This window comes from Vulpes lagopus, chromosome 15 (genome assembly GCF_018345385.1).
Source record: "Vulpes lagopus strain Blue_001 chromosome 15, ASM1834538v1, whole genome shotgun sequence".
NCBI lineage: Eukaryota > Metazoa > Chordata > Mammalia > Carnivora > Canidae > Vulpes > Vulpes lagopus.
The window spans coordinates 33654032-33681370 of record NC_054838.1 but is presented as its reverse complement, the minus strand read 5'-3'; the positions used below and the strand labels follow the sequence as shown (position 1 = coordinate 33681370).

Sequence of the window (27339 nt, the reverse complement as noted above, 5' to 3'; positions counted from 1 at the left end):
TTTTCTTCATCATTCTATTTATTACATGTATGAATATTAACATCTCATGGTATCCATCTAATTCAGTCAAAACCAACAAAGGAAAAAGGTTAACCATGTTTCAAATGAACATTCTTACAGATTCCCCTGTAACTTAAAATAGAAATATGTTCATCTGCATTAAATCGTTTGACATATTTGAAAAATGTCATTTAAAAAAAAAATCACCTTTAGTACTTAAATATATTTGTTAATCGTTTGATGGCATCAGTGTCCAAGTTCAATAAAAGTTGCTTCATTAGATACTTTTCAAAAATGGACATCTGGATGGTTCTCTATAGCTAGAGATATATATATGCAAAGTCCTATTTTGTTTTTAAAATTTTCTCAAATCTGGCTTTTCTATTTGAGAAAAGTCCTGCAGTGCTCTCTCATACCCCTCTTTTCAAGGATAAAACTAACCAGAATTTGCTTCTTTAGCTGTGGGAAGCTAGTAGAAAAAAAAATCTTACGTTGAGGTTGCTGTTTAATTCCATTTCACCCAATAAAAAGTACAGAAACACTGTCTTTATTTGATGGTGTGCATAAATATTACACTCCATGGATAGCAAAAATATTTTTTATTTATAATTTACAGTTTCACAAGTGAAAATCGTACATTTTTACACATACAATTTCATTTTGTTAAATTTGCACACATCTACAGAACTTTCACACAACAAGCACCTGAAACTGTGCAGGCAGTAGGAAATGCAAATACTAAAATGTATTTATTAACCAAATGATAGCTGAAGGCCCTGCCTCAGCTAGACAATTTATATAGATATAGGTCTATATATACATAAAAAATTCTTCACCTTCTAGATCCAACAGCAGCTTTTTTTTAAAAAGAAAAACATACCTTTCTCATTTTATTTAAACTGACTCGACTGTATCATTTTCTGTTTTAATTTCAGTGGGTGTTGCTATGCTTTCCTCTGTACAAGCTGGTGGGGTATCAATTCGTTCTTCCTTAACTTTGGGACTTTCACAGGGTTCCTGCAATTCGTTTTTGACAATGTTCAACATAATGTTCAAAGGGTTTTCAACTGGTGTCTTGCTGGGAGATGGTGTACAATCAAATGAAGATGTCTACAAAATGAAAAACCCTGTAAGTTCTGATTAAAGCTCAAAAGTATCACATTTAATATGACATTTAGTTTTAGGAGACCCTTGTATGGGCAAAGAAACATACCAAATGCAACTGAAATAACTGCTTCCCCATGAAACACTGTAAAAGCAGCCAAATAAAAGGCAGACTGAGCATTTAATAATATGTACTCAGCAATGATCTAAGCTAAGAAAAGCAGTAACCAATTTAAGGCCAAAAGAAGCTGATGAGACATACCTCTATACTTAACCCCTACATGTACCCTGAATCTTTTGTGACTATCCAAATTTCAAATACTCTGACCTCACAAACCATCAAACCATCCTAGAACGTCCTTAAATACATCTTCCAAATTGCCTCCTGAACCAGTCAATGTGTTGTTTGGCATTAAAAAAAATGGTTACTCTCAAATATGAAATTTGAACTTCTAAGATCAACAGATAGGTCTTTCAGATTTTGCATGTGAGCATTTAAAAATTATTCCTGATATATAGCAAAGTAGGAGGAAAAAAAAAAAAGTAAATGCTACTCTTAACTCTAGAAATCTGTTCCCATCATGATCCTTATGTTCAGTTTCCCTCACATTCTCTAGGCCTACTGCTCTAGTGAAAGACCTCAAGATTCAAATGAATAGAATGCAAAAAATACAGAAATTTCAAAACTTAGATCCTATCAATCCTAGCACCAATATTTGGATGAAACCTAAATGATTCATCAAAACACAAAACAGCTCAAAACACATCAATGAGGTTAAAATAACAATATTGCTGATAACAAAAATAAAATTAATGTAAAAGAGAACATTGACCAAAAAGAACTTACATTTTGATAATCTTCATAACATGATGGATGATAAATCTGAAGCAAAAAAGAAAAAAAGTAGGTATTCACAAGTATATTCATTTCTAATGGACTATTCTAATGATTCTTTTTTTGGAAATTTACACCAAAAAATAGCTCTTTGAAAAGGTGACAAAAATCACAAATGTGAATAAAGGGAGTTTCTTCCCAAAGTCTCCTTAAACTTGCTTTTTTACACATTTAAGTAGGTAACATGGTATACTTTTAAGATCGTAACAGTTCTTTATGATGAAATATCAATTCAGAATTAAAATAGTGTGGTTAGACAGAAAGACTAACCAAAATCAGAAGACTCAGTCTGGGTTTATCATTAACTAGTTATGCAACTTCTTATATAAAACAAGTATAGAACCAGTTGATTGCTAAGATACCTTCCAACTCAAACACTCTATAACTGAAGATCAAAACACCTTTGTTATAAAAATCAAAAAACAAAAACATTTTTCCTTCAAAATGGCAAGCATCCCCTACAAAAAAAAAGTTAACACTTAGAAAGAACTGAAAATTACCTTTCCATCTACTCTAATAGCATTTTTCAAATGCCATTCCTCCTCCTCTTCATCCCAGTATTGTTCAAACTGTTCTTGACAGATTTCACAACTCTAAAATAGAATAACAAAAAATGAAATTTATAAAACAGAACACATTCAATCACATGACATAAAAAAATATAAACATTTTACTAAGTGAAAGAAATAAGAGTCATCTGGAAGTTCAATATATAGTACAGATACAAAATAACTTCTAAGGACTTTGCATTCCTCCATGCAAAAATACTTAACATTTCACTGTTGTTGGTCACTGATAAGGAAGAGGAAATCAGGGGCATGACCAGAGGTAGAAAATTTAATATTCTTCTCTTACCTCAACTGCTCCAGCTGGTCCAGCAGGTACACTTTGGAACTCCTTTTCTTTAGCAGCCTCCTGAGTCTTGAGCACAACTTCTTCATGCACCTTTTCAAAAAACTGGCTCTTTGCACGTTCTTCCAAATCAGCTATTTCCTCAAATTCTATCCAGTCCTTAAAAAATGAGTTGATTTATAAAAAATATTTTGTTTCTAAACTTTTACTGCTTCTCTTTAACATAAAGCCAATGAAGGATTACATTTGTCTACAATATACTTTATATGGATTTTTTAAATATACCTTCTTCATGAACTCCATAACAAACAGAAAGCAACTATTAAACTGGAGATCTTAATGTTCATTTTCCATTACCTCTAAAATTACAACTACTGATTTTAAACAAGATAAAGTTCACATAGAATTTTTTTCCAAAAAAAGAAAGGTCACAGAAAAACTGGAATTTTAGAGTTAGAATAAACTTATGTCCTACTCTTACCTCAACAAAAAGCAAATACATACTCTTTAAATTTATTTAAAAATACTTTTACATTCTAGGGGTCAAATCCTATTCAGAAAACTCACAAGATAGCTCCTAGCAATTATTTAAACTAATATGCTTATAGAATGATAGGATTTAAAGGTTAAAAGAGGGTTTGGAGGATATTGACTACTTACTGTTAAACTGTAGTACCAACGTCTATGAGTGACTTTTCTGCTAACATCTTTCTCAGTTCTATTTTGCCGATAATGCCAGTCCAAGTGATCTGCGTATACATCTGTCTGTGATGTTGTAAACCTCATTCCACAAGAGTAACACTGTATACCAGTGTATAGTCGATTTATAACACTATCATAACGTCTATTTTGAAAAATACAGAAATCATCTTTAGTTTGGTAACACGGCTAAATGGCCTTTTAAAAAGGCAGTTACAAATATCTCAGTTTTCTATATTTTAATAATGGTGAAGCCATTATTATGTGACAACAAATAATGTTTCAGCCAGACTTGGGCTGAAACAATACCCAAAGATCAGTATTATCCTAATAGTTTGTCACTGACCCTCTTTAACTTTGGTCAATGTTATTTATTTATTTTAATATTATTATTTTTTTAACTTTGGTCAGTTTTGGAACATGGAGTCCATCCTCTGACAGACTTGGCCCAGTTACTTCCTTTCTAGATAAAATTGGAATGATCATCATCTGCTAACTGCCCCACCCTCATCTGAAGAAAGGTGAAAGTGGTACAGAAGCGATAATAGTAGTATAGATTACTAAAAGAAAAATTATACTAACTGGAAACTGAGGTCAGCATCAGTTCTGACAATTCTGGGCTCCCTATTTGGAAAAGCCAACAAACTGAACACAGGCAGTTATTAACTACTAATACTGAATAATGATTTAATAAAAATTGGTTTTATAACTATGGGGAAGAGTTGGTAGGACAGTTAAAAGAGCTAGCTCAATCTTCATTTTCAAGAAGTCAAGAGATTGCCCAAATGTGAGAAATCAAGAAATATGACAAATCAGAAAAATATCTTTTAAGAAATAGAGAAGTAAATGCAAGGAACAGTACCAGAAGAAAGGGATGCCATCTTTTATTATAAGCCTTTGTTGTAAGCCTTTCATTATAAAACTTGAATTAAGTGAATTACTTTGGAAAAAAAATTGATTTTAATAGGAATAACCCATTTAAGTGTCTATATTTTTATAAAGTACCATAAGGATATAATGAGTCCATAAAGCCCTTTAAGTTTTATATGTGCGATAAAGGCAACAGAATATTAGGAAAAAAATATGCATTAAATATTAAGAGTGGTTATAAATGTGAGAAATGTAGGTTAATTTTATTGATTTTATTTATTTGAATTTTCTAATTTTACTTTCCCTTTTTTTTTAAAGTAGGTTCTATGCCCAAAGTAAGCTTGAACTCATGACCTGAAGATCAAGAGTCACATGCTCTACAAACTGAGCTAGAGAGGTGCTCCAGAATTTTCTAATGTTCTACAGTGAACATGCATTACTTATGAAATGAAAATATTTTTTAAAAATTTCTTAATACTCAACTATAAAAATCTCATTTTCATATCTTCAAACAAGAGAAAAAGAATAGCAAATACAGAAAAAATGATTAAGAGAATTGAAGATATAAAAGACATGATTATCAACAGCTAGTATTTCAATTCCCTGTATTTACTGTATCAAACACAGATATTAAAAAATAGTAATTTGGAAAAGGCCTTTTGACCTAAATACTTAGGCAGCAGATATATTTTAAAAAGGAAATTTAAAAGCTTCCTGAAGCTTATGCTACATATATTTTAGTACTTAAAAAAAAAAAATGCTACCTAAATTTCATAAACATTAAGAAGGGTAAAACAAATAGCACTAACAATGACATCCACTGTTTAATTAAAGTCACTGTCCTTTTTATGTTTGGAAAATTGGAAAATTAGATTACATACTGTTTCAATTCTTCAATTGTAAAATTGGTAAGATCTGGAACATCTTGATCTTCATTTTGATCTTCCTCCTCTTCTGGGGGAGGCTGAGCAGCAACTTCACTTACTTCTTCAATTGGAAAAAAAATAAACTTCTCAATACCATCCTCTAAGCATTCTTTATAGAGGAACATTATAGTGTTATAAAAAGAGAATCTGGGTGGGGGGTGGGGGTGACTGGGTGACAGGCACTGAGGGAGGCACTTAATGGGATGAGCACTGGGTGTTATTCTATATGTTGGCAAATTGAACACCAATAAAAAATAAATTTATAAAAAAAGAATCCCATCTTGTCTATTCATTGTATTTACTGGCCAAGGAAACTAATATAATTATTTTGATAAACGATACTAGGTCTGATTTCTTAAAAGTCCATTTTCACATGAATTTTATTTCCTCAATATTCAAACTATTTTAAAAAGCTAAAATAATGAAGAATAATAATGAGTCTGCACATGACATTTGCAGGAATGTTAACTGAAACAATGTCCACTGTAAAGGTATTAGTGCCATCATAGAAAATTTTTAAATAATTTCATTATAAACCAATTATATTTGATATTCGGAAAAAAATAAATTATTTTAAGAACTTTTATCATAACTTATATAATACAGCTTTATAAGTTAATGAACTTTCATAAAGATCAAGTATAGAACCATACTTACGTGTTGTAGCTGAATCAGGCTGAGACAATTTGAGAATTCCTGTTTTTAGTAGTTTTGAAAATAATTCATTTACATCCACCTGACTGAGATGATTATCAGGATATGCCTTAGGAAGAGCTCCTTTAAAAAAAAATAACACTCTTAAATGAAAGTTGAACTTAAAGATGCATATTATACTAAGCATTTTTTAAGTTTTCTTCAAGACGCCTATCAACAGGATATTTGACAAACTCATGTTAAAGATGAGTGTCATTATCTCAGAAGCTCCTAAAATGAATTTTTCATTTAGGTCATTAGCAAGTCATCATCTCTTAAAAATATACTCTAGGATAATACTAAAAGCTAACACTGAAAACATTGATACTTCACAAATGTTTATAAGTACTTTATATGTATTACCTAAAAACAAAAAATGACAGTATTATGTACTTTTGCCTAATTAAATTCATGCCAAAGAAAAGCAGAATACACAGAACAGAAAGCCTCATGCTCCCTTCTATTTAATGTAGCACCACCTCTAGATCCAACTTCCCACTTTTCTCATTTTCTAGTTCTCATTTTCTAACCATATTGGGAAAGATAGTTTTATATAGATGAACCGATTGCTATCTGTCAGCATAGATTTCTGGAGGGGGGGGCGGGGAATACCCAAAGCCTAAGTGAAAGTATTCCTGCCCCCACCTCCATGACTACCCAGGGGAACTAAGGCAGGAAGATGAGCCATGTGGCTCAAAGATACCTGCCCCTCTGACCTTTGCTGAAGTACTGCCCTTGCAAAGTACCTCAAGCTACTGCTGAACAGGTGTCAGGGTTATTAAAGCTTCAATAATTTGACTAAATGAGACAAGGATAACAGTCTCTAAGCTCACTGGTGAGGCATCAATCTTATATATTTTGCTAAGCACTAAGTAATCTTTTTTTTTTTTAAGATTTTATTTATTTATTCATGAGAGACACAGAGAGAGCGCAAGAGAGGCAGAGACACAGGCAGAGGGAGAAGCAGGTTCCATGCAGGGAGCCCAATGTGGGACTCGATCCCGGGTCTCCAGGATCACACCCCGGGCTGCAGGCAGCACTAAACCGCTGCGCCACCAGGGCTGCCCAGCACTAAGTAATCTAATAATTATTATTCTTTAAACTATAAACACAGTATTTTAATGTATTTGTATGTCACTATTATACATCTCACTAGACTTGTAGAAAAAAGTTCTAAACTACTAAAAATTGAGGGCAGCCCGATTCTTATAAATAAGAATCATCCTAACACAATGCCTAGCATACAGCAAATGATCAATATGTTTAAATGAACAAATGAACATGGGGCGCCTGGCTGGCTTGGTGGCTTGTGCTTCCAACTCTGATTTTGGCTTGAGTGGTGATCTCAGGGTTGAGTTCAGCCAGTAGTCCCCTAGAGATTCTTTCCTTCTGCCCCTCCCCCTGCTCTCACTCTAATAAATAAATCTTTTAAAAAATGGATGAATAAATGAAAATATATTTACTACTAAGAAAGGGGTATTTTTACTTTCATTTTAGAAAAGAAACTCTAAGAGAAGCTGAATATAGAACACTGAATACTTTTCACAACTCTTTAATAGTAAGCAGAACTTGAAGAAGGCAGACAATATATAACATCTCTCTCAATACCTCCTACCTAGAGGAAAAACATAGTAATCTCTGTGACACTGCTATGCCCTGTATGTATACACATGCACCCCAAGGCTGTAAAAGCAGAAAGCAAAAAGAAAATTTGCAGTTTTTAATCTCATACAAAAAGGAAAAAAATTTGCAGTTTTTGCACACTATTTCATGCCACCAACCCCAATACAACAAATCCTCTACTCAACAAAAAAATTTAGTTCTAAAGGAAAATACATTAATACAGCAAAAGTTACAAAGTACTTTTGCATATACTACCTTATTTGATTCTCTTAAAAGAAATTCCCAGGCAAATACTGACTTTATTGTCTCCTGTCTTTGGGGAAGCAATTGAATCAGAGAGAATATTTGTTTATAGTAGTATAGTTTCTAATACTCTGGTCTTCTGACTTTAGATCCCAATTCTTTATTTCCCTTTTCATTATAGTGACAAAAAAAAAAACCAAACATGAAACTATTATTTAATACTAATTGTCAATCCAGAAATTTTTTTTAAAAAAGCTTTCAAATCAATTAAATGAATTCCTGTGATGCCACAGTTTAAGAACTAAAGCATAAACTAGAGCTTGGCTAGGACTTTCCTACCTCAGAATTTCTAGACAACTCCCCTAAATTTGTAAGCAAATTGTGCCACACTAGAGCCACGTTTCTGAAAATGTCTGTTTTAATGATTCAGAAATAAAGTACCACTACAATTTGGTAGAGCTAGTTCTCAGTACACTAAAACTCTGCAGTTATTTTACAAATCACAATTTATATACTTTCCATTTTTCTATTAAAGCTAAATTTCACTTTTAAAACTCCCACATCCAAAATTGTTATTGTATCCATAGCAATATTGTTATTATGCTTCATTTCTCAGTAACAAAAGATCTTATCAGGGTACTTGGCTAGGGTGTCACATTTTTTGTCTACTTCTTTCTTTTTTGTTTTGATTTTTTTAAGTAAGCTCTAGTCCTAATGTGGAGCTTGAATTCAAAACCTCAAATCGAGTCACATACATACTCTACCAACTGAGCTAACCAGGTGTCCCATTTCTACTTTTTTAACATATCATGCACAATTTTTATTTGAGAGCCCATAAAGACATATGAATGAATCAAATTTATAAGGCAATGTCCCCAGTATTCACTTAATGTTTACTGGATTATCACATATACACAAAACCAAAACTAAAATATCAAATAACTGAGATTTCTGAGGTTCATTTACTTCACCTTACCAAATATCACCTTTCTACTCCCACTCCTCCCAGCTTCCCTTCTCTCCTTTTTTTATCCTCTACAAAATCCTGGCTAACCATCTCCAGTTGTAAACAGGATCAGTTACTATGCACACTATGATGCTGAATACACATCAACAATGTACACAAAAGAACAAAAAATTCCAGCCAGATTAAATTTCTCTAAATTGTGTAGACCTCCTCAAAATGGTCATTTTGTAAAACTGACAAAGTAACTACTCAACAAAACAGTATCTATATTTTGAAAAAACACAAAATTCAAAAAGTACATACCCGAAGGATTCTGAACAAATGCTCCAGGATTTTGTGGATGAACCGGCAAAAACTGTTGTCCTTGGCCAAATGCTACTGGCTGAGCAACACCACTAAGAACCTTTAAGAGAAACCTTGGTTTTAAGAATATCCTTTCTGTATTTTAACTAAAACTTTGGAACATTCTAATCATATAAAAATACTGACGATATCATAAGGCTTGGTCTCTATAATAAAAATTTACAAGTGTAACTTGAATGGGTCATTTCATTTCTAGACTTTATACAAAAAAAAAAAATACCTTCCCTTACCTGTTTCACAGAATTATAAGGAACTGAGAATAAATGTGAAGCTTCTTAGAGAAGTTTAAGATACTATGCAAATGTAAGGTAGCCAAAAGCTGTGTGACCTTACACAAATCACTTTACCTTGCTGGTGCTTTCCCTTATTTTACAAATAGAACTAATATCCAGAGATGTGACCTGTACACAATCGTAATGGCTAGTTAACAGCAAAGCTGAGGCCAGAACTCCTGACCTGATTCCTTCCTACAGATATCAAAAGCCTGATTTAATTATCAGTCTATAAACTCTGTGTTGATCATCCTGCGTGGACATCATACTTGGTTGCAAAGTAGATTGTATAAGACAAACAACTACTATACAGGCATACAAATACTATATTTGTTGTCCAGAGTGAGGTAGGACTTCTATATGTTGCTGCTATGTAAACAAATATCCACTTACAAGCCCTGTTCAGCATTCCTAACCCTTAATAGTATGTATAGACAATAAAAAAAAAAAAAAACACTAATTCTGTATAATGTAGGAACAAGATTAAGTCAAGTCCCATTGTAGAGTATCTGTCAAGAAGAGCATCATTTCTTTTAAGAACATACAATAGAGTATATCTAACTAGGCAGGCCTTTTTTCTTCAAACCATTTCAATACACAATTTAAAATATATGCAGAAATACAAAACAATACCGTGATGTAATGAATATAGTTGAATGACAAGTCACAAGCTTCCTGTGTTTACATTAATATGACACAACTGTTTCAACTGGAATGACTGAAAGGGTGATGAAGTAGAAAAAGAAATGCTGCAAAAACATGGGCAGCTGGGTTTTAATTTAGACCAAGAAAGTTTTTAGTCCAAAAAATCAGCTCTCTGTTATGTTAAAGGGCTCAACAATTCTACAATGTAGTACAAGTCCATGAAACAAACTCACAATTATATAATACTTTACTAGCTTTGAAATCAAAAAAGAAAACACATGATGAGGAAGCAAAGCATGTGTGAAGGCAAGGGATATATTGGGAAATCTCTGTACTTCACAGCTCGACTTTGTTATGAACCAAAACTATCATGATCTCAGGGTTGTGAGATCCAGCTATTTGGGATTCTCTCTCCCCTTCGGCCCCTAGCCCCTAAAAACCCACCCTCCACCCCTAGTTGCAGGCTCTTTCACTCTCTTAAAAAAAAAAAAAAAAGCACACACGCGCATGTGTGTCTGTGATAGAGACGAGATTTCTCCAGACCTTGGAAAAGCTAAAATCAGTTTTGGATTTAAATTGCAAATTTAAGCCCCAGAGACTCTCCTCCCACTTGCCCAACATGTGGACTTTGAAGTACCTTAAAAACTTCCCAAACTACAGAATAAATTATTTCCGGAAAATCTTCAAACCCTAGAAATGTTAAAAACAGTTATCTGCATATAACATTTTAGAGTAACTACAGCGGACTTACCTGTTGAGATGCCTGAATATTTCCTACTGTTATTGGAGCAGGTAAATTGCCAAAGTTTCCAAATTGGGAACTCTGAAGATTCTTTTCATCAAAATAGTGTCCAGAAGCTCTGTTAAGGGGATTGGAGAAACTCTGGTTTCCAGGGCCATGTGGTCCATTAAAATTTGGTCCTTGAGGTGAATCAAACATTTGTTCATGTCTTTGGAACTGCAGTCCTTGGGATGGGGCATTAAAAGCATTACCAGGTGGATCATTATATGGACCAGTCTGATTGAAAGACACCGATTCAAGCCTCTGTGAAGGATGATTGTCAAATCGTGTGCTTTGAAGACCAAGAGGAATATCAAATCTTGATGCTTGCTGGTGTTGTGGACCATCAAATCTCTGAGGTACACCATCAAATCTTGGTTGAACTTGCTGTCCAGGTGGTCCATCAAATCTCTGTGGTCCTGGCTGACCAGTTCTTTCAAATCTAGGACCTGGCTGCCCATGTAATCCATCAAATCTTGGCAAGAGTGATGGCTGACCTGGCTGCCCATCAAACCTTAAAGCATGACAGCCTTCAAATCTTGGACCACCTTGACCCAGAGGCCCTTCAATTCTGAGGCCACCTCCTGGCACAGAAGGACCCTCAAACCTCATTCCACCTCCTTGTTGGACTAACGGTCCTTCAAACCTGATCCCAACCCCGGGTTGACCATGTGGACCCTCAAACCTAAGGTTCCCACCAAGTTGATTATGTTGTCCTTCAAACCTCAAACCAGCTACTGACTGACCATGGGGGCCCTCAAACCTCATTCCAACTCCCTGCTGTAGCAAAGGCCCCTCAAATCTGATCCCACCTGCTGGCTGACCATGAGGTCCATCAAACCTAATTGCAGCCCCTGATGGACCATGACCTCCTTCAAATCTAAGTCCACCTACAGGCTGACCTCGGGGATTATCAAATCTAAGTCCACCCACCGGCTGACCATGAGGTCCCTCAAACCTTAGACCACCCACAGGTTGACCCCGATGTCCCTCAAACCTGAGACCACCCACAGGCTGGCCCCCTGGTCCTTCAAAACGCAAACCACCTGCAGATCCCTCAAACCTCAGACCAGGGGAACCTTCAAACCGAAAACCACCTCCTCCTGCTTGACCAATCGGCCCCTCAAACCGCAGAGGTGTCCCCACAGGTCCTGGAGGACCTTCAAATCTCAAAGGACACCCACCTCCTAGCTGACCTTGTGGTCCTTCAAATCTCAAAGGGCCACCACCCCCCATTTGTCCTGGTGACCCATCAAACCGAAGAGAACCTGGTGTAGGAGGTCCATCAATTCTAGGGCTTAATTTATTAGGTCCTTCAAAAATCATCTTGGTTGGGCCATCTCTTGTTACTGATGGCCTACTAGGTCCATCAAATAACGGTCTATCTTCAGCTAAAGCTGTAAGTCGCTGATTTGTATCAAGGCCGGCAAATCTTGATGCTGGGCTATCTACAAATGGTTTATCTGAATCTTCATATCTAGGTCGCTTAAGTGGAAAACGATCATTGAATGGTGATCTCTGTTCTTCTCGTACACCTTTTAAAAAGAAAAAAAAAAGTTATTTTCCCTGAATCTTAATTTATATCAAAATATCTTCAATCTTCTCTGTTCATGTAAATGTTTAGCCAAAAATATCCAAAACTATCTCATTTTATTAGGGGGGAAGGAAAAGATAGCATCATCAAGCAGCAGGTATGAAGATGCCCTCTACAGTCAGACACACCTGGGTTAAAAAAAAAAAAAAAAATCCCCATTCTGTCAACTAATTAGACTTTGAGAGCAAGTTATTTAAACCTCTCTGGTCTTGCTTCCTATCTGTAAAATGAGAGAATACAGATTTAATTGGGTTATTGTGAGGATTAAATCAGATTACATAAATGAAGAACCTAAGAAAAGCACCTAACAGAGGGTGGCCTTGTAAATATTAGCTCCCTTCCCTTCCCTTTGAGGGAAAAAAATGAAACAAAACAAAAGGTAGTCTGAACAGTCACAAAAATCCATCCCCACTTAGCTTGTTCATTTTCCCTTCACTGCTGTGTGATTCAATAGGCATAATCTGATTTAACTTTTTCTACCTTTAGCAGAGACTTGCTCGTCATGTCTTCTCCGGCCCTCATGGGGTGAAAGATTCTCAGCATAAGTACGACTCCCAGATATAGGAGAAAGACGTCTTGCTCTTTCACTAAATTGTTCTTTTCTGTCAAACTGTGCTCCACTATTCCTACTTGCATGTTTACTTTTGGATGGCTCACATTCTATTCCAGACAACAAGGCATCAGTCAAAGGGTAGTCAAAAATATCAGGATCTAAGAGATCAAGTCTTGGAAATGAATGCTGAACCTGTGTCCTTTTCAGTTTTGCTTTATGTTCATAGTAGGTTAATTCAGCATCAGATAAGAGAGGTTTCTTTTTTAATCCACCTTTATTTTCTTCTGTAGGACTATCCCGTACACTGCATCTATGTTTACCTTCTTGATACTGAAATAGCTGTCGAATTTGATGCACAACAACAAGGAACTCATCCTGTGTAATTTCACCAGATGCTAAACGTTCACTCGTCTGCATAGGGGTGATAAAAGGAAATCAAATATTTTAAATATAAAAAGTATTTAAAAAAAAAAAACTTAAGACAAAAGAGAATAATGACTACAAGTGATCATAGTAACTACCTTTTGAAGTAATTCTCTTTTGCTTGCAAGAGTTAACTCTTTAGGAATCTGAAGATTGGCATCTACACTTAATCGATGCTGCTGCTTTGGGGCTCGAGGTGACAAGATTCCTTTAGTGCTTGACCAGCTCTCCCTATGCCTTAGATGAGGAGATTTACTATGTTCATCACCCTGTTGTAAGCTGAAACCATAAAAGCAGTATGTTACTTCATAAAAAGTGTTTAAATTTCTCAGGACCAAATTCCAAAGGATCTGGTTAAAACAAATATATGTAACTATAAAAGTTAATTAAATGATTAAGAGCATAGTATCTGAAGTAAGGAAAATCACACATGAATTCTAATTCTTGCATGTCCTAGATGTGCAGCTTTACGTAGATTAGTTGACCTTTCTAAACTTCAGGTTCCTTATCTGTAAAATAGGACTAATGATGGTATTTCACCCAGAGTTACTAAGAAATAAATGGAAAAATAAAGTACTAGCTATAGCATCCAATAAGTACTACTCAATTTTTAAATTAACATTGTATTTTAAAGTTAGTACAATTTATTTTACTCGATTAAAAATGTTAACATCCTACCTTTTATTTTCTTCCCAACCAGATTTCCATCTTTTGGTAGACTTGGAACTTTGCCAATTCTCTATATTCTCCTTTGGTTCAGTGCCGGACTTTGTAGAATGCTGGTTTGCAGCTTCTTGTGGTCGTTCCTCTTCCGTCTTTTTTATTCGCCTCGGATCTCGAATATCTTGTTTATTACTTCTCTTAGCATTTCGCTCTTCCCTGGAAGGTAGTGTAAACTCTTCCATATGTGACTGCTTAACTCCTGATTGCCGGATCTTTCCAGCTTTGGGTGTCGAAGTTGGAGACATACTCCTTTGCCTTCGTTTGGGTGACCGTCGGTCTCTTCTCTTCGGAGAATGTATAATTGGTGACCGAGACTTGGGTGATCTCGATCTTGATCGCTTTCTAGTACTTGATCTCCCTGGTTTTGTCCCTTGTTTTTCTGAATCTTCTGTTATTGTATCCTGCTTTTGTACAATGCCATTGATGATTTTATTTCTACTTCCAACCAGTCTGTGTTCAGATGACTTCATGTGTTCATCTTTATCCTTTTTTTCTGCGGCTTTTCTCTTCTCTTTTACATCATCATCTTTGCTATCAGTCTTATCCTGAAGATGTTTTTTTAACCTTGGATCTCTCTTGCTCATATCAGACACCCTTGTACTTTCAGATTCTTGATTTTTCAAGTCTTTTGTGTGGGATAATTTGTTTTTCAAAGGTGATGGTGATTTAGATTTAGATTTAGATTTAGAATCAAATTGGTCAAGTTCTTTTTTTGTTATTTTTTCACCTGATTTACTTTTCTCTTGCTTGGATGAATTTAGTTTATCAGAGGGTACAGTTTTACTTGTCTTAATATCAGATTGGTTCAATGTGTTCATTAGGAATTCTTTCCTATGACTCTGATCTTTTCCATGCGAAGAATGTTGACTCATCCTATTGAGACGGGGATCCCGGTTAGTTCCTTTCAAATCCTGAATTTGTAATGATGGACCTGGACGGCTTTTCTCAGGTTGCACAGGAACCTGGTGTGGAGGTTTAACTGCCATAGGGGGAATCTGTGGAACATGTAATTTGGATGGTGCAGATCCAGGACCTAAGTTAGATGTCTCCTGCTGAACACTAAGAGAAACTGCCTGAAATAGAAAATAAATGTTCATGTTAATACATAAAATGGTCCAGACTGTCAGGAGACAACCAAAATCAAAAACTAAAGAATGTAATGTTTATTCAATAAATCCATTCAATACAACATTTACACTGTATACTTCTAGTGTTTAAAAGTAGAGATTAAAATGAAGAGAAAGTTCATGTACCTATGGGGCTTATAATTTATTAGTCCTCTGCTTTGGAGTTTTTATAATATAATCTTCAAGTAGAATGAAAAAATATCCTCCATCTTCCTAATTATTCAGGATTCTGAGCCAGACTTCTAAGAAACTGCTTAATAAATCACTGCACCACAGGTGCACAAGTGTCAAAGAGCAGAGTCATTCCAGCTAAATTTTATGTCATAAAATAGTCCCTCCTAAGATCACTGATAATGGACTTATAAAATTTTGCCTTCCTGTAGTTCCTTACTCTCAAATTCAAGTGCTAAGTAAAATAACTTAGTAAAAGGTCATTTATGCATGGAAATATGTAACCTTCTTATCCTCAGTTTTGTGATGGCTTTTCTTTTTATTTATTTATTTATTTTTAATTTTTATTTATTTATGATAGTCACAGAGAGAGAGAGAGAGAGAGAGAGAGGGGGGCAGAGACATAGGCATGGTGCAGGCTCCATGCACCGGGTGCCCGACGTGGGATTCAATCCCAGGTCTCCAGGATCACGCCCTGGGCCAAAGGCAGGCACCAAACCGCTGCGCCACCCAGGGATCCCATGTGATGGCTTTTCTTTTGTAGGTTTCTAACAACCAGATTTCTACTCATGAGACCTAAGCTCATAAAACATTAAAGACTATACAAAAACATTCACAGCACACCTTCTATCTGGGACAGATATTAAATTCACATGCTAATAAAGTCTTAAGAGATAGCAATTTAATAGAAAGATATTTGAAAAAAAATAGTGTATAGCCATTCAAGTGGCTTTTATAATAAATAATTAAAAATCTGGCCTAATATAATTTGCAAAACAAATAGAAAAAATATACATACTAATACAATTCAAAGTAATAATTACTTATCAGAAGACAGGCTTAAAATATTTAAAATGCCAAACATCCTCTACTTACCAGTTGTGCCTTAGCTTGCTCTAGCTCAAGCTCCAGCTTTTTCTGCTGAAGTTCTAATAACTGTTTTTGTTTTGCCAGTAACTGTTGCCTTATTAGTTGTTCTTGGGTAAGATTCTTTTGTATATCAGGAACAATTGGAGGCGTAGAGATGCTAGGGGAACTGACCACTGTGCCAGGTGTTGTAGGCTCTTCAGGCTATAAGAAAAAATAATGTGTTAAAAAAAAATATTTCACAGCTAAAAATGAAGCTAAGGGAAACTACAAATGATCAGCTTCTCTCTTAATAAATACTATTCGTAATCATAAATGGCCAGTCATGTTTAAAAGAACACAGAAAATTTTTCAAAAATTTAAAAACCAAAATAAATAGATTATTGTAATACCTAAACAAGAATATATTTTTAAATGCACTATGAACCTGAGTGGAAAAAAGAATTTTCTTAGCTAAACTATTTCAGCACAGGTATTCTTGAGATTTCTTTCTGGCACGAAATTTTAGATAAATCAAAATTCACATTAAAACTTACCGACTTATTTAAAAACTTAGGATTCACATGGATGCTAGATGTATTCACATTGGGGGGCAGAGGCTTAATAGGCCAAGCAGGATCTAACGAATTGACTCTGACATCCAGGGCATAAAGTTTCTTCAAAGGGAATATTTCATCCCATGTGGAACGTAATTTAAATAAACTTTTTCTAGTATTTTCATCCACCTAGAACAACAGAACAATTCTATGGCTTGTTAAGTTACTATAGAATGTTTTAAATATTAAGTATTAAAGGTACATAAATCTGTTCTACTCAATATAGCAAACATACTACTTATGCACAAATACATACAGCAGTAGTAAGTTATTAAAGGTGTATTTGGTTTGTAAATGTAAAGCTAATAAAGAAATTTATCCCTCAAAAAAAAAAAGACAAATTAGTCCCTGCCTTCTAGTCTTCATGAAAGCAAACAACTAAGCAATTCTTCATATTTTTATTAATACAAAATGTTTCCAAACTCTAGGGCTTGATATAGCATTCCTTGTTATTTTTACTCTGAACTAGTTCACCTGATGGCTTAAATTTTATTAAAACTATCTCACTAAGCAGTCTTCTGCAATACAATTTGGTTGGCAACTATGAATGAGTTATTTGTGATGTGGAAAGTACCTTAAAAATTGAAAGTCACAAAAATCTTACCCACTGATGAGCTTCAGTTTTATAGAACTTAATCTGCTCACACTTGTGATGGGAATAATAACTGATATTCAAAAACTAGCCATCAGAGAAACCTCTTACTTGGGATACTAAAATTTTACTTAATTTTACTAATAAAGCCTTGACCATATTCAAGTCTTTAGAGAATTATACTTAACTATAAAGTCATTTTCATCAAATGCAGTGTCAAGGCCGTATCAGATTCAGTAAAAGGTATTCTACCAAACACCCAACTAAATTTGAACATCATAAAATTCAAACAAGGGAGGCTGGTTTAGCTCCTCAACCTCTGTAACACAAAGTTGGCTTTTCCTTAGACTACAGCTTCAGGAAAGCAGTATTTAGCCAAGGTCTACAATACACTGTTAATTAACAGGCTCTTTAATACAATTTGAAATACAGATTTCCAAATTTCTTCTGCATATATTTACTAGCAGTATTTTTTCTGAAGAACTTAAAAAAATTACTCAAGTAGCAACTACATATTTTCTGCTCTAACAAACAAGTAAAATCTGATAATAGTCCTTTCAGAATTATCCCAATTCTCCAAGTCTACAAATATAAGTTCTCCAAACACAACAGGTGCGGCTAATAAAATATAAGAACTACCAATTTTGTGTTAGGAAACAATATTTAAAACTAAATTGCTTATGAATGTCCTTTTGCTCAATGTGAAAGATATAAAGCTTGACTGGAAGAGAATTGATTACTCCAGCAAATCAAATCCCTTGTCTTCCTCAGTATACTACTATATTAACCAAACTACCAGATACAATGTTATGGAAGGAATTTGCAATCCCTAGGTATAGAAACTAACAAACCTTTCTTCTCAACACTAAGGGACCTTAAAAAGGATTTCCAAAATAACCTAATGCAATTAACTGGTCCACCATTCACACATACCTAGAACATTCACATTAAATATACGTGAACAAAGTAACAAGAGGAAACATTTCGAGGAAAAAAAAAAACAAAACACAAAAGTTTCAGGCACCAATCACAGGTTGAGACACACTGGAAGACCACGCTTTTTTTAGATAGGAACAGTCAACATCCTAACACCAGAAGCCTAACAATGAAATTTGAAGTACTCTTGACAGCTTCAGATCTTTTTGCCCATGTCTTAGAGACGGAACAGATCTTCAATCAAATGAACAATTAAAAAAAATTCTAAAAGCAAACCCATCTATTCTTGAATGGATAATGTAAAACCCCTAGAATCTGCTAAAAAAAAAAAAAGTCTAATATTAAACACTAACTTTAGCATGGTACTTGGCAAACATCCAAGAGAATAAAACATTTCACCACCCAAGAAAACCCAACACAAAGACAAGTATTTATTTAATCAGGAACACATTTTTTTAAAAATTCAAATGTTTCTAAATGCATATATACCTTTTCAAACACACAAATAAATGTTGCAACTAGATTTTTAGTAAAGGCAGTGAGATACTCTCTTCCAACGTTTTTCACGATAGAATCCATAAGGTACATAACAGGAAGCTTCTCTGAGGAAGGAGCCTGAAGTGATAAAAAGAAACTGAGAAGTTTAGTATAATGAATTGTCACCACAGAATTACTTTCAAAAGTGAGTTTTCAAACCTACAATACAGACTTCTATCTTTGTTGACACTACTTTTGAAATAACCTTTATGAAAGTTAAATGTTCAAGCAATTTCTCACCTCTTACAATGATCTTTAGTTGAGCATATAAATAAGCTCAAAACTACAAGAAAAACCAGTCTTTAGTACATTCATTTTACACTCAATGGAATTTCAGGTTCATATGGTTAAAAAAAAAAAAAAGTGTTTTAAGTGACCACAGGGGAGTTATTTTCTGTAACCCAAGTGTAAGCTTTGTGACTCACATTAACTTATAATAGTGTGCCTAGATTCAAGGAGTTTCCAGACTTCTGGCAGAAACCCTAATTTCCATAGGCATATTTTATATGTTAAAGTCTATGACACTTTTGTTACCTGTAGAATCATTAGGATTACTTCTCTATAATCCAATGAACAAAGAAATTAAGTACACTTCACATATGAAGTTAATGGCAAAAAAAAAAAAAAAAAAAAAAAAAAAAAACCTCTTAAACTTGCACAAGAACATGCAGGAAGGTGCAAGTTGTTACTGATACAAGAAAAACTGGATGGAGCAGCTGCTGAGTCATGTAAATCAGGTCGAACTTGACTCTGGAAACCAGGATTTGTCCTGACGATTTTCTTCACAGCATGGACTCTCCGTCGAAATATTTCTCCTCTGACATGCACAAACCAGAGTTTCTAAATTTGTGCAAAGCCAGTGTGGTGATGCTGATACAGGTGGCCCTTTCCAAAGCAAAGAAATGTTGCCCCAGTTCAACTGCAATGCCTACCCACCACTGGCTTTTAGAATGTACAGCAAGTTTCCAGAAAGCATCAGCAGGTTCACAGACTTGAGGAGCATTAAGACACGCCATATAAACTGTTAACTCCGACTCCACAGGAGCACCCATGATTTAAAAACAAAAACAAAAAAATTATCCCCATTTACCCATCCCATGTGTATCGGAATCTTAACCCTGAACGACACTTACCCATAGCTACCTGTAGCTAGGGTAGGCTCACAGTTCTGCAGTACACAATGCCATATTTCACAAAACCAATTGCCCATACAAGTGTGTGGAAGTGCTCTTGCTTCTGATAACACCTTTACAACCAAAGTTGGCCAAGGAAACCTTTGAACGGCTTTGTATGAAAAATTTCTTTTAAGGTCCTAATAAAAGGGTTCACAAGGCCACTGCATGTGGGTAAACTAGTAAGTACCAACATGTCAAATGCTTTATTGCTGTGTCTTTATCTTACCATGTCATGTTTTACACCATTTTTAGTCTTTGTTGTACTTAATGAAGACGGGCTCTTTAAAACCAAAATCTGTTCAGTAGGCTAATTTTTTATTGTACAAGTGAATCCCGTATGTAATAGTTTTTCACTACTACTGCCTCATGGGAGGAGTCAAATCAGGTGTGAATCCTTAAGTTTAGTAATGCTGAGACGCTAGAGAATAAGGACACAAAACATTCACCTCCAGAAAACACAAAACCAAGCCAGTTTGCTACCAAATGACAGAAAATCCCTCCCTCCCCTCACCCTCAACCCCAACCCTGATTATTTCCCCAGTGACTTTTACATCTTTTCCTCAAAACCTGGCTTTCCAAAAATAACCAGGAAACGTGTTCCAAAAAAAAAATTTCAGCTTTTATCAGCAAATAGTCCATCTATTTTCACCACTCTGTGTAGCCATACACAAATACAAATTTTAATGTGGTCACTATAGTCAGTTTTCACTTCTCGAAGGTCTTCTGGATCCATTAAAAACCAGCAAGGTAACTGTTGAGTGACAACCTGAACTGCTAAATATTAGGCTCTGTGGAGTATTAGTAATTCCAAAAATACTAGGTAATTAGATTTTTTAAATCAATGTTTTTTTTAAAAAAAAAAAAACGTTAAGTGCAGTTTTGTTTTTTAAAAAAGGCATTCAATGTCAAGTTAAGCCTTCAACAAGGCAAAAACTAAGTTTTCACGTCCAACATGTTTGTGGTATCAATAAAGAGGATGTTGAGTACGAGAAATGCTTCCTTAAGTCTCATACTTTAAAAAAAAAAAAAAGAACAATAGCTGTTTCACATTCACAGGAAAAGGTGAATGAAGACTTGCATTTTAGCTGTCAGACTGAGCATGACAAAGTTGTTGGGCCCTTAAAAACAAAACAAAAAACAAAAAAACCTTTACTTTTTGTCCTCTTTAAATTAAGGTATGAAAGGACCACCTGAAACCGTGTATCTTGTGAACACATTTACCCAAAAGAGTGGATGGAACCTAAAGAATGAACCCAAGTCACTTAAAGACTTTTGTTTAAAACACACAACCACGTAGATAAAAATAAGTCTTGGAAACAGATTCTACACCTTACAAAGGTAAATAAAAAAGACAAATACATATTTTATATGTTTTATTCACAAATTTTATAATACCAGTCACACATTTCAAAACCATTTATTAGAGTCAGACCACTCAGTTGTACACTAGACAGAAACCGCCTCTAAACAATATATTGGTGGTTGTTGTTAAAGTGGCCTTTTAAAAGGGGTTCACTCTGCTAAAAGGAGGCTCATCCTGTTAATTTCAATCACTAACAACTAGAAAAAACTAAACCGTAAGTACAAGCTTGAAAAATAACTTAAAACGTAATACTGGGAAGCTATTAGAACTCATTATGATAACTAAGTTTAACAGTAACTTAAATGACATATCGCTCCCACATGAATCCACAGAAGAGGAGGACTACAGGGAAATAAAAGGGTGGCAGAGGACCACTTCTGTCAAGGGGTGAAGAAAAGCACGTCTTCACTATCAGGGAAGGGAGGAAAAAAAGAGAAAAGGAAGAGGAGGAGGGACTGAACTTTTCAAAAAAAAACTACAAGTACGTGTTACCCACTGGGCCAGTTCTCCACCTACAGGTTGGATAAGATCTCCTCCCCCCCACCCAAACCCCACCCTCACCCCCAATTTCCCGTATTTGGGGGCAAATTAGACCCTCCGATAGGAGAATAAAAGTTATAGCTAGCCGCCCCCACCCCAAAACGGGGCTGACGGGTGTGAGCAGCTGCCTGGCTGGCAGGGAATGGATTCTCCTCTCTTCCCTTTCGCATCATGTGCTTTTCAGGCGCCATGTTGGGCTCCTAACAGGCGGCTGCTCCACTCGGGGCCAATTCCCTATTCCCACCCACCAACAGCTCGCTCCCAGGTCCCCCTTCACCTCCTTCCAACCCACAGAGCACAATTACCCAAAAGGGTGCGGGGGGGGGAGGGGAGGGCGGGGAATGGGAGAACCACCACTCCCCACCTTCCCGGGGGTTAAAATGGTTTTAACTCTTACTTCCCCACACCACAAACTGCCTTTAAGTCTCCCCCTCCCCAAAGGGGTCTATTCAAAGCGTGTGTGTCGGGATATACAATGCGGTGGCCTAAATAGGGAGTTGGTAAGCGGAAGTAGGACTCCACCCTTCACCCTCCCCACTCCCTCCCCCCCGAGAGAGGCCCACGCTCGAAGCCTGGGCCAAAGACCGAGCCTGAGTTGGAGGTGGAGGGTTGGAGAGGAGGAACACTGTCCCCCTTTGGATGGAAGCGAGACCTGGGATGAGGCTGACACTAAAATCAGGGAGTATTAGAAGAATAGGAGGCTGCGGGGTGTATAAAAACCTTGGCGGTTTGGGCCTCGATGAGAGAGACGATCTCCTTGGCGAAGGGCAGGTTCTCCTCGGCTAGAATGGTCAGCATATTGATGTGCGGTTTGCTATTGAAGGTCAGGTCTTCGAGTGATGATTGATAATCCCGACAGGCGTCCTCCCGGGCCCCCGCAGTACCGGCCTCGGCCGGCGTCTGCTCTGACATTGCGCCGCGGCCCCCCTCCGAGGTCCGCCGCAGCTGAAGCTGAAGCCGCTCTCGACACCCCGCCTCCCTTCCGACTCCTCTTCCTCTCCCCGGGTCTCTCGCGGCTCCGGCTTCACCACATGCTGACCGCGGAGGGGGGTTGGGGGACGACACAGGGGGAACCTCGGGTGTGAAACGCCGCCGTCTCAGGGGTGATCTCCGTCCACTTCCAGCCGCCACAGAAGCTTCTTTCTCCACAGACACAAAATGGCGGCGGCAGTGGCGGCTCCAGCTCCGAAAATGTCTGTGTTCCCAACCGCTGCGTCGTGCGAAATGAGCAAGGGGAGGGGAAATGTGCGGTAAAAGGGCGGGGCCGTTGGTTAAACCAGGCGTGATTGGCCCGGCCGGCAACGTCACAAGCCCCGCCTTCGGCCCTTCCGCAGGACGTCGTGGCGCCGCCTTCTTCTACGGGCCCTGCCCGGGCTTTCGCAACACCTCCTGCTCAGAGGTGCGGTGAAACAGACGGCCCCTCTCATTGGCCGATTCATAAGGGACTGTTCGGTCATTTGTTACCATAACAACCCGTTCGGGGAGGCCAATAGGCTCGGGGAGGCTGTTCCCGAGGCCCAACCCAGCCAGTTTCAGCGGAAAGCTCAGCCGTTCCCCCCTCCGTCCCTCCCTCTGCAGCCCCGGCCCCTGGGCGGTTCCGTCAATCACCCTCCCTCCCGCCGGCCCCGCCGGCCGAGGCGGGGGGTGGAGGCCGAGCCGAGGCTTTCGGCGGGGCCGGGCCGGGCCCGCCCCGCGTCGCGCCTCGCGGCTCAGGTGCTCCCGGGAGGCGGGCGGGTGGAGCTGCGGGCGGCATGTCCGTCCCTGCACCGGGACCCGGAGTGAGACGCCGAGTTAGCCCGGAACCTCGGGAGGAGTCTGGAGAGCGGGCGCCCGCGCGGTGCTTCCCGAGCTACAGACAAAAACACCTCGGCCGGCTTTCTCGAGTCGAATCCCCAGGAAAACGCGCTTTTTTTTCGGAGGTTGCGTGCGAGAGGCTTTTCCCTGGGGACTGGGAGATCGTGGGGAGCCGACTGGGATCTGTAGGGTGTCCCACGACAGCCACACCCAGCCCCAAGCCTGAGAGCCCCTCTTCTCAGTCTTCACTTCGAAACAGCCTTAGAATACGCAATTTGGGGCACGCAAGAAAAAAAAAATACACATTTTACTTGCAAGAGTCTTTCCCGGACTTCTGAAGTCCTATGTGGAGGTTGAGAATGATGCTCTCGAGGCGAAAGCATTCAGATAGTCCTGCCGCGCAGCGGAACTATCATCCCGGCACGATAAACTAAAAGGGTACTTTGGGTTGTTTTGTTTTCATTGAATAGATGGTAACCTAAACGGAGTCTAAAAAAATAGGTATTAATAATTACATAAAATTTGCTTCACAACCGCCCTCCTTTGACAGCTAGGCTCTGCAGAGATACTTTGATCCCCAGTAGAAACCGCTCCTAAGAAATAAATTAATTCCTTTATTTGTCCCATATAAAGTAATATTTTCATGTCTTTTTGTTGTTGTTGTTTGGCTTTTTAAAGCAGCTTACTGTATGATACACTGTGAACTGCACATACTTAAAATGTACAAGGCTGCGTGACCTGATGCCGTGTTCCGACGTGGTATCTCATAGGAATGAGAAGTAAAGCCTGGGGGAGACGGCTTATCCCTTCTCTTTAGAAGCTAAGAAATATTGTTAAATAGATTTTATTGATCTCAGTAATTTCATACATTTGCTCCGGGTGATGTTTATTTAAGTAGGCTCTAGCCCAGCCTGGAGCCTAGGGGCCTGAACTTAACACCCTGATAATCAAGATCTGAGCTGAGATCAAGAGTCAGCCCCCTAACTGAGCATTAGTGGCGGTATTTAGATATAACAAACACAGTTAAAATAAAGGAACTTTCAAACTTCCTGTTTTCTGGAGGAAAATGTGGGGGTAAAATAATCCTCCAGTCGTTTTCCTTGTAATTTTAAAGGTGAATTTAGTTACTAAACTTTAAGCTATAAAAGCTATCTGCCCTTCGTTATCTTTTTATAATCTGTTAGCAGCGAAGTACACTTTAAAAAAGGTTTTTAGGGGTGCCTGGGTGGCTCAGTCCCTCAAGCACCCCAACTCTTCAGCTCAGGTCTTGATCTCAAGGTCCCTAGATGTAGCCCTTCCTCTAGCTCTGCACTCAGCAGGGAGTCTGCTTGAGACCCTCTTTCTTTCTCCCTCTGCTCTTCCTTCTTGCGTGTGTGAGCCTGCACTCTCCCTCTCTCATGCACACAACTGTGGGAAGGGGGAGAAGGACAATATCCAAGCAGACTACCACTGAGCTCTGAGCCCAGCTTGGGGTTGGAGGTCATAACCCATGAGATCAGGACCTGAGCAGAAACCAAGAGTTGGAAGCTTAACTAACTGAGCTACCCAAGTACCCCAACTTTAAAAAATCCTTAAAAAGATAAAATAAGTTTTCAAAGTTCAAATTTGGCTTCTATTGTATCCCTCACACAGTGCACAGAATAATATATGCTTGGCATTTAAATCAGATCTGTGTACCCTCAAAAAATGTGGAAAACTCAAGTGCTGTAGCAATCTTTTTCAAATCATGTGCTAAACTGCAGGAAGAATCTTTTCTGTTTATTTTATTTTTAAGTAAGCTCTATGCCCAGTGTGGGGGCTTGAACACACAACCAGAGTTCAAGAGTTGCATGCTCCACCAACTGAGCCAGTCAGATGCCCCAAGATTTTTTTTTCCTATCCTCAGGACAGACCGCAAATTAGATAATCAGTATTTTTAAATATACGAATGAATGAATACAAACTTCTCCCATGATAGTTTCAGTGCCAATTCTTTCATCAGAATATGCAATTAATGCACTCTTTGCACCAACCTGAAGCCCAGTTATCTGCCCTCTCTAGGCTAGGTGCATTGGTGAACATGGTAGGCCCTTGGCTTGACCTTAATGAAGTTTATAATCTTATGGAATAATATGAAAAAGTACTGCATCTGACAAGGAAATGGTGGGTATTCCAGAGCTATTTCAAAAATCAAGCCCACTAATTATTGTGTTTCCACAAAATAGAAAGCCTTTCCATTTTTTTGAGGAAAATAACTATACTCCTCCCTTGGCTCACAGAGTGTTTACAAGAGGAGTTAATTCCTCCCCAAACAACCTCTGTTCTAGGCAATCAGGTACCCTTCTGCTGTAAATAATTAATTGACACTGCCAGCAGGTGGAATTTCCCCTTTAATATGTGAATCCAGTGTGTATAAATAATATGCATGAATAATATTTACATTTATTTGTACATGTATATGGACATACGCACACACACAATTGACCTGTGAATGGCACGGGGGTTGGGGCACCCACTATCTACATGGAGGAAAATCTACATATAACTTTAACTCTCCATATACTTAACTACTAATAGCCTACTGTTGACCAGAAGCCTTACCCATAACATAAACAGTCAATTAACACAAATTTTGTATGTTAGATATATTCTATACAGTATTCTTACAATAAAGTAAGCTAGAGGGGGGAAAATGTTAAGAAAATCATAAGAGAAAATATTTACAGTACTGTAAAAAAAAAAATCCGTCTGTAGGTGGATCCACGCAATTTAAACCTGTGTTGTTCAAGGGCCAACTGAACATATGTGTGTGCATATATATGTATATGTATATATATAATATTTACACATTACATATATATATTCTTACTAAAAACATGAACAAGCTTTTTGCCTATTTAAACATTCTTTAAAAATTTTTAATTAAAAAAAAAATATGTATTTACTTAAGAGAGAGAGTGATGGGGCAGCCTAGGTGGCTCAGCGGTTTAGCACTGTCTTCAGCCCAGGGTGTGATCCTGGGGACCTGGAATCAAGTCCCACTTTAGGCTTCCTGCGTGGAGCCTGCTTCTCCCTCTGCCTGTGTCTCTGCCTGTCTCTCTCTCTCTCTCTCTCTTTCATGAATAAATTAATAAAATATCTTAAAAGAAAGAGAGAGAGAGAGTGATAGAGCATAAGCAGGTGGGGAGGGGCAGAGGGAGAGGAAGAAGCCTACTCCACACTGAGCAGGGAGCCCCATGCGGGGCTCAATCCCAGGACCACAGGATCAGGACCTGAACAGAGGGCAGACACTTAACCAACTGAGCTACCCAGGTGCCCACCTATTTAAACATTCTTTATTGCTTACACATTTTAGGATTACAAAAATAACTCATTCTAAAAAATTCAACTACAAGTACATAAGTTAAAAAATGACAGTTCTCCCTCTCTGCCCTCA

At 37.5% G+C, this 27339-nt stretch overlaps 1 protein-coding gene across 4 annotated transcripts; it reads right to left on the bottom strand.

Moving 5' to 3' along the window:
* PCF11 (PCF11 cleavage and polyadenylation factor subunit) lies at positions 1–23371 on the bottom strand. 4 transcript variants are annotated; one of them, XM_041729987.1, is made up of 16 exons: positions 22851–23371; positions 19005–19130; positions 16928–17116; positions 16401–16595; positions 14182–15299; positions 13602–13782; positions 13008–13491; positions 10904–12468; positions 9176–9275; positions 6004–6123; positions 5302–5407; positions 3512–3695; positions 2855–3010; positions 2500–2592; positions 1952–1987; positions 1–1110 (listed from the first exon to the last, which is right to left on the bottom strand). In XM_041729987.1, exons 1-16 carry the CDS (start codon positions 23040–23042, stop codon positions 895–897), a joined length of 5061 nt encoding a protein of 1686 aa, XP_041585921.1. In that variant the 5' UTR covers positions 23043–23371; the 3' UTR covers positions 1–894. The 4 variants fall into 4 exon arrangements, with proteins under 4 accessions (XP_041585921.1, XP_041585922.1, XP_041585924.1 ...); XM_041729988.1 differs by having other exon boundaries at positions 5302–5404; XM_041729990.1 differs by having other exon boundaries at positions 201–1110; positions 5302–5404; positions 13401–13491.
* Between the last annotated feature and the right edge of the window lie 3968 nt (positions 23372–27339).